The sequence below is a fragment of the Carcharhinus amblyrhynchos genome, chromosome 9, assembly GCF_965287045.1.
Source record: "Carcharhinus amblyrhynchos chromosome 9, sCarAmb.v2.hapA, whole genome shotgun sequence".
NCBI lineage: Eukaryota > Metazoa > Chordata > Chondrichthyes > Carcharhiniformes > Carcharhinidae > Carcharhinus > Carcharhinus amblyrhynchos.
This window is the reverse complement of record NC_137332.1, coordinates 35,195,941-35,209,336: the sequence shown is the minus strand read 5'-3', so window position 1 is coordinate 35,209,336 and position 13,396 is coordinate 35,195,941. Positions and strand designations below refer to the sequence as shown.

The 13,396-nt window shown below is 41.9% G+C and overlaps 1 protein-coding gene across 1 annotated transcript in view; it reads left to right on the top strand.

Annotated features, from left to right (window-relative positions):
* The window catches only part of pik3r3b (phosphoinositide-3-kinase, regulatory subunit 3b (gamma)), a 527,353-nt gene that overhangs the window by 147,920 nt on the left and 366,037 nt on the right, over positions 1-13,396 (top strand). Inside the window, exons 3-4 of the mRNA XM_080195434.1 lie at positions 7,227-7,319; positions 11,222-11,299. Of these exons, the coding sequence (XP_080051560.1) occupies positions 7,227-7,319; positions 11,222-11,299 (171 nt within the window). The remainder of the gene's footprint in view (positions 1-7,226; positions 7,320-11,221; positions 11,300-13,396) is intronic.

Here is a 13,396-nt window from a genome sequence, read left to right as displayed (position 1 = left end):
TTACTTCCACTGCTCTATATTGTGGATCTTTCTAAATTTGTGTGAAGAAAGTCCCCCTGACACTAGTCCTTCAGCTCATTCACCAGCTTAACCAATCCCTCCATTTTACTCATGTGGAGGTGGTGTATGCCTCCATTGATACCCATTAAAGTTACAATGGAAAATTGGGACAATCCCAATGGAAACTATGGCTGGAGCTTTTCAGCCATTCACACCGACTGGATATTCTGGTTCTGCTGGCAACGCACCCCCGCTGCAAGTTTCCTGGTGGTGAAGGATGCATTCAACCCCATTGACAATGGTGGGACCAGAAGCTGATGTGGAGATGCCGGCGTAGGACTGGGGTCAGCAGAGTAAGAAGTCTCACAACACCAGGTTAAAGTGCAACAGGTTTATTTAGTAACACAAGCTTTCAGAGTGAGTGATGAAGGAGCGACACTCTGAAAACTTGTGCTACCAAATAAACCTGTTGGACTTTAACCTGGTGTTGTGAGACTTCTTACGGGATCAGAAGATCCAGCCACAGGCCAATGGCAGGCCACCTCCCATTCGCAGTGGGTTGCGTGGTAAAACCCATCCTAAATGTTTAAGTAGAGTTTGCACAGTATGATGAACGGCACATCATTTCTTCAAAAATTTGTAGTTCTGAAAAGGGCAATCAAGACAAATGTTGTGGGGTTTTCTGATCCCATCCACCATGGTATTGGAAATCCCCACCTGAAGTCAACGGGACTTTTGGTGGTCCATCAGATTTTCCATCACAGTTGTGATGATTCCCACTGTGGATGGGATGGAAAATCCCAGCCATAGACAAAAAGTCCCATGGAGACTTGTGGTGCCGTAGCAAAGACATTCATTTGATACAGTGGATCTCTGATTCATTGTGCCACCTGCACACAGAAGGAACATTGTGCTTTTAAACATTGTATTTTTCTTTTCCTTGCAGGGAGCTGTTAATAGTAATTACTCCACTGTACTGAAATGTACTGGAGCTGATTTTAATAGTGTGGTGATTTGTTTCTGGTGTATGTATCAATGTATCATTGCTGGGGAGCAGGAAGCAAATAACAGCAAACTGCACACACGCCTGTGCTGCTGGGGATTTGTATCAGTGTGGAACGTTAGGATTTCATTCGGTTAAGACATGATTGAAGTAATCAATCAGGTTCAATGAAAAACCTGGCAGTGAACTTGTGACATTTGTTAGTGATGTTATTGGAGTGGAGTGGATATTCCTGGTATAAATGGACCTTCAGACACACTATTCACTCACTGTAGCAGTCGAGAAATGGATTTAAGGTCATAGTTCATAACATTAAATCAGACTTGCGGCGTAATTTGCTAAATAAGCTCAAAAACTGCTGCCGATGATCCCAGAACTGGTCCAAGGGGATAAATAGGTTTTTGTCAAATGTTTCTTAAGCAGCACTACCAATATAGCACCGTAATGCAATAACTTGCTATGACATAGCTAGCATTTGACTATTCTTAGTCAGGGCGCTAGTTCTTTACAGTGATAGGAATAATCTTCCTTCATATGGTTGTTAATGTCAACGTGTGGACCACTTCTCATTAACACACATTTGGCAGGTTACAAGCATCCTAGGGCAATTCAATGTTTCAGTGAACAACTGAACAAAGATCATGGCATTTACTTGATTTGTTGATTTGATTTATTATTGTCACATGTATTGGAAAACAGTGAAAAGTATTGTTTCTTGAATGATATACAGACGAAGCATACCATTCATAGAGTGCATACAGGAGAAGGAAACAAGAGAGTGCAGAAGGTAGTGTAGTCATAGCTGGGATGTAGAGAAAGATCAACTTAATATAAGGTAGGTCCATTCAAAAGTCTGATGGCAGCAAAGAAGAAGCTGTTCTTGAGTCAGTTGGCGTGTGTCCTCACACTTTTGTATCTTTTTCCCGATGGAAGAAGGTGGAAGAGAGAATGTGTGGGATGCATGGGATCCTTGATTATGCTAGCTGCTTTTCTGAGGCAGTGAGGAGTGTAGACAGAGTCGGTGGATGTGAGGTTGGTTTGCATGATGGACTGGCTATATTCACAACCCTTTGTAGTTTCTTGCGGTCTTGAGCAGGTGGGGGTGGGATGAGTGGGAGCAAAGGGTGGGGAGGAGGGGTCTGTCCTCAGGAATGTGGGACCCAGTACGACAGCATCTCAGTTAGCATTTGTGCAGCAGCACTCTGCTGTACTGAGAATTAAAATGGTAATGAGGGGGCCTTATGTATGTCACAGGACTCCAATTTGCATCTTAAAAGAGCCAAGTACTTGGTACAGACCATCTCTCTGTCTCTCTTTCTCTCTGTAAAGACTCACGTTCCAATCATTATTTTGTAAATTGAGTTTGTGTCTTTATGTGCCCTGTTTGTGAATAGAACTCCCACTCACCTGATGAAAGGGCAGCGCTCCGAAAGCTAGTGGCTTTTGCTACCAAATAAATCTGTTGGACTTTAACCTGGTGTTGTGAGGCTTCTTACGCTCTTTCTCTCTACCCAGAGACTGGTCCGCTGAATAGAGGAAAAAATTCCTCTTAATGCTTCAGAGGCATAATGGCTGGCGTAGAATTCTCTGGCTGTGATACACTCCATCCACTTTTCTACACCGCTGCAGTCAAATCTGTGAAATCTGATTCATACCAATTAAAGTTATTGCCTCGTCTGTCAAAACACAATTATTATGGTTTGGCTTGATACTCGTGGTCTGTCTGTCATACCAATAGGATCATCAGTCACGAGTGTTTCATTTTGCATCTTCACTTCACTAACTTTCATAAGGTTGCCCCGAGGTAGATCTTGTGCAATACTGACTGCTGAGAATCTCACCGGCTGGACACAAAACCCCCTGCCTTTGTCTCCTGTTTTCTTTCAGTTTAGCAGTGTTCTAATAATGAGGCATTTTGCTGCATTGTTCCTTTTTTCTTTGGCATTTTGGATAGTATTCCAAGTCCTCCATCAAGGCATTGGATATATGTGGCTTAAGAAACCAGTGACAATGAAGCATAATTCATGTTACCTGGAGGGACCTGGCAACATATACCCTGAACATGTTGAGAAATAACAGACTGTGGGAGAATGATATATTTCACGTGTTAATCATTTGCATCTTGTTAACTGATCAACTGAGTGGGTTTTAGTCATTTGCTATTGATGCCCAGTTTTCTTTTGAGGAGATTTGTTGCAGTTTAGTCTATTCCTCTGTGTCCATAAAGAGAGTGCTGGGTACCGTGTGAATAATACCTAGTTTGAACAGTGGGCTCATTGAGGGTAAATCATTATACCTAAATTGTGTGTGTGTGTGTGTGTGTGTGTGTGTGTGTGTGTGTGTGTGTGTGTGTGTGTGTGTGTGTGTGTGTGTGTGTGTGTGTGTGTGTGTGTGTGATTATCCACAAGCACGTCTGTATACCTGCACCTGTGGCCATGCATGTACGTTCTTTGAGGTGTATGTATGTCTGTGCTCATGTACTCCTGAATACCAGCATAGGTGTTTGTGTGTGTACTTGCGTGCATGCATATTTACATGGGCACATCTGTGTTTATGTACATGCATGTATGTGCTGTGCATGTGTGCACCTTCACATACATGAGAACATAATGGAGTGACCTCTTGTTGTCAGGCTTGTCTTTGTTTGCTCCAGAAAAGCTACTGTTTATTTGTTTTAACCAGAACAAGGATTGATTGTTGGTGCCCATTTAGATTATTTATCTTCCAGCCAGAGTTTCCTCGGATTCTTCAAATAATGGGAAAGTGGAGGATTCATCAGGGGAGTGTGTCGTGGCTAAGTGTGATCGTGGGAGTAAGTAGGGAGCAGACCCAATCTTACTGCTTCCCTGTTCCACTCCTTTTCACGTTGTAGCCATTTTCCTACGCAGACTGAGGCAAAACATGGATGGCGTATCATTAACAGGCACTTGAGAGCGAGCAGAGGACTGGGAGCAATCCATCTGGACAAGAAACAACAACGGGTGGAAGAGGAAAATGGAGAAACCTAAAAAGGGAAGACCAGGGCAAAAAAATGCCTATGGAAAGCACACACGTGCACCATGACTTAAATACTAGGCTGGAAAACTACTGCTTTGTAATGGAAAGGATTGTGAAATTAAATTTTGGAAATGCACTGTGATAGATTCCTTGTCACGGTGCTTTGTGAAAACACATTCAGTCCCAGAAAATCTATTTAATTCACACAACTACATGGCGACAGCTGAAATTCTATCCATCTCCAGCTTCAGCCCAGATTTCTGTTTTCAAATATTGCCTGAAGGAATGATTCTACAATGCTGATTTCTTGGAAGATACTGCCAGAATCAGTTTCTTCTGCTTTGCCTATTCTTTTGATATTTCTCACTAGCTTTGCAATTTGATTCATTAAAAATGCAAATGAAACACCATCTGCCTGGCAGAATACAGGGTTTGCTATTAACAAGATTTTAACAAATAATACGTACAGATGGTCTAACCAAGTTAAGCCTGTGATGGTTAGTATACACACATATCTAGTAAAATACTGTGCAACCTGTGTTTGAAATGTCCTTTTTACTCTAATTCTTTGCAACAAATCCAATGTAAAGATTGACAGCGATGACACTGAGAGCGATACTGTAGTGATTTAAATACTGTGTGTGCTCTTGTTAATTAAGTGTCACCTTGCAGACTCAGTGTATCTCTACAGTTTTTCAGATCCCTGGCCCGGAACATGTTCAAAAAGCCAAAGCAACTGGCATGACCTGGTCAAAGGGTACAACCTGTCCACATTATACAGGAGTAGCGGCAAGGCACATTGCACTCAGAGAGAGGCACCAGGATTGGGAGGAGACTGCTCCCCACTACCCTATCAGTCGCACTGCATTGGTGCTTCACTTACACCATTTTAAATGTGGCGCTACGAGTTTATAAGTTGCGCAGGAATTTTAGGCACCAATTCTTAATGGCTAGAATGGTGCAGAATATAAAAAATTAAAGTTGCCATCGTCCCAGTTGACCGTACGCTGCTCTCCCCTTTGAGGGGGAGAGCTGACTTGTGGTGATTTAACCTGAGGATCACCACACCTCAGGAAAAGGGCAAGGTTGAGAAGGAGGGGCCTTTATGAATCACCTGAGCCACTACGGGAATTGAATCTACACTGTTGGAGCCTTCCTGCGTTACGAACCAGGCATTCAGCCAAATGAACTAAACCAACTCTCCCATGCAGAAAATAGCACAAAGTTAGCTTCCATTTTAGGATGATGGAAGAAATTCTGGACCAATATCTTCATTGCTGTAGCTTTAGGCATCAGGGTAAGTTAGCCAGATCAATATTGGAGCCAATAAGATGTTGGCTGGAATTCTCCTGCCATTAATGCCGATGGGATTCTCCAGTCCTGCCAGCAGCACAAATGCCTGTGCATTTCCCATCGGCATGGGGTGATGTCAATTGGAAGAGTGTGAATGGCAGGCCGGAGAATCTCGTCCTTTATCTTTCAAACCATAATTTCAACTTTGGAACAATCTTGCACGAAAGAAACTTGTACATGTGCAGTTGTTGCAGAATCTGGCCCACAGTAAAAGCTGTTCAATTTGGCACCAACAGGAACTGGTTAATTACAAATCGGTTTCAAGTGGAGATAGTTTGATAATGGGAAATGGCCATGAGATTTGCGTGTCTTTGTGCTGAGTGTAATAGAAGCCTGAACCTATTATTCACATAGCATATCAGTGTCAGTTTAAAAAGAAAACTGTTCTTTGGCTTATAATTTGCTCTGCACCTAATTTAGGCCATTAGTATTTGCCTCACTGAGTGAAAATGTGGTATTTGGAGCTATCATTACTTGCGATTCAGTTCTGCAACTTAGGAGATGTAAAAGATAACAGATTGATTAAAAGACAGCATTCTGTTTCAGAAAGTCAAGTATGATCATGATATATAAGATGAATGAAAGTAGGAGTCATAGGATTCCCTACAGTGCAGAAGGAGACCATTTGGCCGACTGAGTCTGCATTAACCACAATCTCACCGAGGCCCTATCCTCATAACCCCATACATTTACCCTGCTAATCCCCCTGACACTAAAGGGCAATTTAGCATGGCCAATCAACCTAACCCATACATCTTTGGAGTGTGGGAGGAAACTGGAGCACCCAGAGGAAACCCACACAGACCCGGGGAGAAAATGCAAACTCCACAAAGGTAATCACCCAAGTTTGGAATTGAACGTGGGTCCCTGGCGCTGTGAGGCAGCAGTGCTAACCACTGTGCCACCTTGCTAAAATCTGAAATTAGATTGGTAGGATCATTCCATTTGGAACCATTTGTTTCCAGTTGAAAATTCCTGCAATCGGAACTCAAGCTCATTGTGTGTGATATACTGATGGGCGGAAGTGCGTCCCTCTTGGGAACCCAGACCGCCAGTGATGAGAAGCAAAAATTTCTGCTGGATTTTCCAGCCATTTCCACATGGTCATCATGGTGGGGTGGGAGGGAGCTGGAGAGTGTGCAGGGGTGGGAGGGGAGAGAGGTGCCCTACTAAACCCATGGATGTCCACATTCTGGCCACTCACCTGATGAAGGAACAGTATTCCGAAAGCTTGTGGCATTTACTATCAAATTAACCTGTTGGATTTTTAACCTGGTGTTGTGATACGTCTTACTGTGTTTACCCCAGTCCAACTCCGACACCTCCACATCATGTCCACATTCCTGCAGTGTTATGGTCAGCTTCTGTGTGTTGGATCCTCACTTTGAGATACTGAAAATCAGTGTGTGAAACAGAGTGAGTGGGAGCCAACCTTCTGCAATTCCAAGACCCCACATTCCAGAACTGTCATGATATCTAGTAGGTGGAAACAAGAATATTTTATTATATGAGGCACCTTTGCTCGAACCATCTCTGTGCGGTAACTTCATTTTAAGAACTTAGATTCTTAAATCTAATTTAGATTCATCCAATTTTAGAAAGAACAGCCTCGTAATGGCATAGGACAGTTCTGAAATTGTCTTGCATATGGTGAATAATAATTGCAATTGTAGAAATGCACCTTTCAAAACTACCTACCTGATGGAATAGCCAACTGAGCTACTTGTCGGAAATGATAAGAATAAGTGTCAGAATACAGAATGTTTTGCAGCTTGTTACATAAGGTCCATGATTAAAAATCCAGTTTAGTTGATGCTCAGAGGAGGCTGCAGGCAAGCATAATGAATACTCTTTCTATGTTCTACATTGACAGTTCCCCCGGGGCAGGAGCTAACTGAGCTGTTAACTTTGCCGGATCAAGCACCGCAGATTGTGATGAAGCTGATTGAGGCCTTGGAGAAGAAAGGTACTGTTTTTAAAGAATTCTCCCAGTCACTCTGTCTCGAGCACAAATGCAGGTACATCACAAACATATACACACACATGTGCATGGATTTGTTCTCAATGTGAGAGCTGTCCAGGTTTAACATCAGAATCAAATGGGCACGAATTCAAGTTGCATTCGCAGACCTGAGCACACAAGCTGACAACAGGTTCAGTACTGAAGGAGTGCCACATTGTCCTGTAGGTGTCTGTTTACCTGGACATTTAAGACCATTATTCATAGAGGAGTCGGGGCTTCTCCTAATACCACAAAAATAAATTATTCAGCTTGTGACCATTCTTACCGTTGTAGCCTTTGAAATTTTGCTGTCACGTCCAGCTGCAGAAAAACACTAAACATTAAAATTAATTCATTGAATGTGATCTGATAAGTGGCAATAAAAACAAAAGTATGCTGAAAATGCTCAGCAAGTCCGACAGTATCTGAGGTAGGATTAAGATGACTTGTTTGGAGATAAACACTAACGCTGAACTAAGGCCAAATGGTCTGTTTATCACCATAATGATATGATCCAAACCTACATTTGCAGTCAATGCAAGTCCTGTTAGGTTTCCAGAATGCTTTTCTGAAATACATGTAGCAGTACAACGTTTTGACTGTATCCTCCAACAATCACCCCACCAGTATGGAGTGTGGTCTGCTGGATATATTATTTTAACTTAATGTTGTGCCGTTCTGCTGTAGACATTAGTTGTGAGGATTACTCAACTGCCTATCTCCATTCCTTTTGTGCTCTCTGAAAGTCTTTGAATCACCCCCAGGCCCCTTTAGGCTCTGTGATGAAATGGAGGAAACATGGAGTAAAAGGATGTGATTTGCTTATGAGGGTATACTGGGGAGTGGAGACACCATACCAAGGAGTTAGCTTGCATCATAAAAGTTGGATGCGTGGAATTTGTCTGCCAGCTGTGGAAAGGTAATATTTGTGCCCGTGACAGGCAGATGACATGGCTTTCCTCGCCTTGAATGCATGATGTTCCTCTTCTGTCTCATTTTCTGAAGGAGAGCTCAGTGGAGCATTGCAAGGCACTCATTACCTCTTGCACTGCTTCACAAACATTGCTGTTTCTAATGGAATTTACTGTGCTCCAGAATTGGACAAACCACATTGCTTTCCCCTTCCCCTGCAAACCCTGAAAAGCTGCAAGACTTTCAGTTCCATTTATTATAAAATTGAGATGGCTTTTAGTGATAGCTAGGATTTCAACGAACTGAAAAGAGTGATAACTGAGCTTTCAAACAATGCAAAAGACCATTAAAAAATAATCTGCAGACACTAAAAGCATTGCACTTATCTAAATTAATACACTGTCTAAACTTTATAAAAAGAGGTGCCATACAATTGCTCTTGCTTCATAGATTTTCTTAAGCTACTGCTAGCCATCTAGGAAGAAACAGTTTGTGTCCCTACAATGATTCATGAAAAGGAAACATGCCCAGCAGTTTGCTCCGTTCTCTTCCATTCAGTTCTTCTTTCTGTTTCTCCTTGTGTTGACTCCTATATGAAGGACCTTTCTTTATTACTAAAAACCTACTCCCTGGCCCCCATCATTATTTATTACTCTATGATGCAGGGCAATGTGGCATACCATCTTATCCCCCTCTTCCCATCCGGCACCACCTCGTGTAGGCCTAGGAAATCCATACCAGTCAATTCCTATGCATGATATTGTAATACTAATACCGTTACACATTTGGATTTGTTCCAGTTGGCTCACTGGAGCTCTGCTATATTAGTTTATGGACCATAGGTGATATAATAGACCCAGCGTGGAAGCAGAGAGGAGAAGGCAAGAACACACACCATGAATGAAGCTCAGTTTGTTATTTTTTACCCCAAAGTCTGTGCTGGTACCATGTTTCCAAATACTGAGTGAATTCTGTATGAGTTATCTTTCTCAGAACTGCTGCTGACCAGCACTTGGAATCCTTACATACTGGGTATCAAGGGTCAGCAATAAGTAAGACAAGTTGTTCTATCCAAATAGATCCGGTTTTAAAGAAAGAGGATGGATCACCACCTTTCTGGTAAAACAGACGACAGCTTGTGAACACCCATTTACCCACCTGGTTTTCCACTTTCAAATTGAGCTGCCCATGTAGACAGCTCACGATTTTATGTTCATTCATTTTGATAGAAGATCATGATCATTGCATGTTTGATTTTCAAGTATACAGTCCAAGTGGATGGAGTTCTATACCCGGTGCACGTAAGCAGATAACTTGTCCTCTTATTTCTTGAATCTCGACAAGATTCGAAAGGTAAAGAATACCCAGCCACTGCCACAGCTCCTTTTCCTATCACCGAGGATTATATTAATAATCCAGATGAACAGTTCTCTTTTAACTGTGCTTTGATTCAATCCTTCTAACAGCTGAGGGTGCTCTTTAAATTTGTGGCCTAGCTAATTCTCAGTGTGAAACCTGCTCCCAGAGGTCATCTTTTTGATTAATTATGGGGCACATCCGTCTGTAAGGCAAATGAATATAACGGCAGGTTTCAAATCAGATGGTATAAGCACTGAATTACAGGGAATACTTAAAAAATCTAGCATGTTTGTCTTGTAGCTTTAACTGTGTTTTCTGTTCAATTAATGGTTTGCTTGTTGACTCTTTTCAATAAGCAGAATAAGAAGGATGAATGAGAAATGTACTAACAATTTTTGGAAGTACAAATGAGATTAATGCAATCGAAATGTTGGTTCTATTCTCTCTCCACAAATGCTGTCTGGCTTGCTGAGATTTTCCAGCATTTTCTGTTTTTTGTTTCAGATTTCAGCATCCGCAGTATTTTGCTTTTATATGAGATTAATGCAACGTGTTTGTACATAAGAACGTAAGAGATAGGAAGACAAGGAGGCCGTTTGGTCCCTCAAGCCTGCTCCATCATTCAATAAGTTTATGGCTGACCTGCCTGTGGCCTTAACCTCACTTTCCTGCAAGCCCTGTAACTCTGACTCCCTGTGGCATTGAGAATATCCAGTGGTGTAACAACGCAAATGCTTGTGTATCACAGCACTGGGTCCAACTTTTGTGGTCTTCACTTTTATCATAGTCATAGAATCCTACAGTGCAGGAGGAGGCCATTCAGCCTGTTGAGTCTACACTGACCAAAATCCCACCCAGGGTCCATCCCCATAACCTCATGTATTTACCCCAGTTAGTCCCCCTGACACTAAGGGACAATTTTTAGCATGGCCAATCCACCTAACCCGCATGTCCTTGGGACTGTGGGAGGAAACCGGAGCACCTGGAGCAAACCCATGCAGACACTGGCAGAACGTGCAAACTCCACACAGACAGTGACTCCAGCTGGGTCCCTGGTGCTTTGAGGCAGCAGTGCTAACCACTGTGCCACTGTTTGATGAATTATTGCTGGTTGGTTATATTCCACGGCCTTAAATTGATGAAGCTCTCCACTGATGCTGAAAATTCACAGCCAATTTTGATTTGCCCCACATATGGCCATCAGTGTGAAAAGGAGCTGGGCCCAGGGTCTGAACTCCCTACGTGAGGAGATCCCACTTTCCTGGAGTTCCTTGGGACTCTTACAGAAGCAAGGCCAGTGGGAGCATTTTCCTGGTTTTCATGATGGAGAGAATCTGATAAATCCTTTGGCCCAGCAATCTTCAGCTGGTTTACCGGCTTCTTCACCATCAGATGCCCAAATTGGCTGTCTAATGGGAAGTGTTCCCCTGATCTTGGAAAGTTTTCCAGGGGCAGTGGCTAAGACTTCCAGTAAGTTGTTTTCAGTAAATACATATAGATTTTGGGATAATTATTTCAATTGTTGCACAGTAAATTTGTACAATGCATTGACCATATTCCCACCTGAACTGAACTTTGTTCATTTCCTCTGAAAGGTGCAGAAAGTGAAATTCTCTATCGGCCTCCCCCTGGCTCACCTGGTGGCTTGGAGCTCAAGGAAGCTCTTGAAATTGGTAAGATTGAAAAGCAACTAAAAATACTCCATCATCATTATTTTTTTGGAAACAGTTGAACTGATGTCTTCTATGTTAGATGGATTTCTTTTCCTCTCCAACACTCCTGCTCGGATACAGTTCCACCTGGGCTAGACATCCTCTGTTAACTTGTCCAAGTCTCCCTCTTTCATGTATGGAATTGATGTTGTAACCTGATATTTGCACTCGCCTACTTTATAGGTGGAACACAATGGTAATCAGAGGCAGAAAAGCTCCCCTGTATTTGTCCTGCAACCAAGTGTAGCTCCCAATTCTGACTAATGTCTTACCCTGTACAGAATGGAAATCAAGGCTGGTCTAAATGCTCAATGATATGTTGGTGATGCTTTAGTCTGGGCCGTTGAATGGATTTTATTGGAATATATGTGTTTCAATGAGTGTTTGTTTCTACAGTAAAGAAACTATAAAGATCCTGATCATTTTGGTCATGATGAAATACAACGTCTTAACTTAATATATTCAGAAGGATCTCTTTTAGTGTTTGCTAATTAAGCAGGAGTGGGTAGAATTTCCACTGGGGCTTCTGCTGTTCACCTACTGTGGCTTCAGCAGAATTTCTCAAGGAAAAACTATGGCTGCTTGAGTTTCTGCCAACGTTATTCTGGAGATTGGGAGAATGGGAGGTAACTAAACCTTATAGCCTTTATTATTTATTACTGCTCATGTGTTTGTGGTAAATACTACTTCATTCCCACCATTATTTATTTGACAAGGAATTTGATAGCTTGCTTTTGTACTGTATGCTTATTTGTTCGATGTAGAAGAGTGGCCTGCATGACGATTGCCATTGTCTTGATCCTGAGCACTGTCGCTGTGTTTCTTGCCAGCTCACTCCTGCTGATCTGCAGAGAGTTGAGAACCAGCTGAGTGATGAAAGTAATAGATTATAATCGTAATACAATCAGTTTTAGAATAAAAGTTGCTCCCTTTATAGGAATTCCAAGTGCAGTTTGTAAACTGGGAGTCACTTTTGCAAGAGCTTCAAAAGTGAGTCCATGAAAATGATACATTATGGCTTCAGAGTTTCACCCTGGGATATGATCACATCTATTAGCTTGACGTTTCATTTCCGTATTGAGAGAGCGCTGCTTTGTTGGAATTATTGCACTTCTGATGCTGTAAATGGTCTATGAGTTCTGTGTTCTGCAGTTTTACATAAATTTTAACGATCCCACTGTGCCATTGGAAGAAGATTAGGGAACCATTTTGTATCTTGGCCAATATTTTACCCTCAATCAATAGCATAAAATGTGTGCTTGTTGATGATGCTATTGTGGTTTGTGAGATCTTGCTGTGTGACAATTAACTACAAAAGTGGCTGCAGTTCCAAAAATACTCTGGCCTCTGAGAAGGATCATCCAGCCTGGAAATGTTAGCTCTATTCTTTCTCCACAGATGCTGTCAGACCTGCTGAGACTTTTCAGCATTTCCTGTTTTAGTTTCAGATTCCAGCATCTGCATATTTTGCTGCTATTTAAAAGTACTTCATTGTATATGAAAACATGCTTTGGCACCATATACATATAGGTTTATTCTTAAGCACAGTTACACTCCATACTTGGCCTCACATATACCAACATTTGCCCTCTTAAAAAAATTTTCATCCTTATTCTGTTGAGAAAGTGAGACAGATTTTGGCATTATTGTCCTAATTCCAGCTATTAGAGACCTCCTCCTCGACATTGCAATAGATATGGGCTGCAGAATCTGACCTGTTTACATGGAGAAGATTTCAGAGCACTGTTAACAACTGAAAGTCAACACCAAAAAATGTGCAGTTGTAATTGTTGTCTTCTATTTCCAGACTTTTTCCCAATTACGGTTAGATCTTTACAGATTGTTGATGTCAAGACCTTATCATTACCTTTAAGTATGGGCTAGCTTCATACCTGCTTAGATAAATAGCACTGGTACTTACATAGTACTTCTTGTCATCTCAGAGTGATGGCGGGCAGCATTGCTGTCTCATTTATACTGCACTGCCACTACAGTTAGATGTTGCTGTGATATAGCAATTGAATAAAGTCTTTCACTGGATTGTTGAAAGCTGAGCTG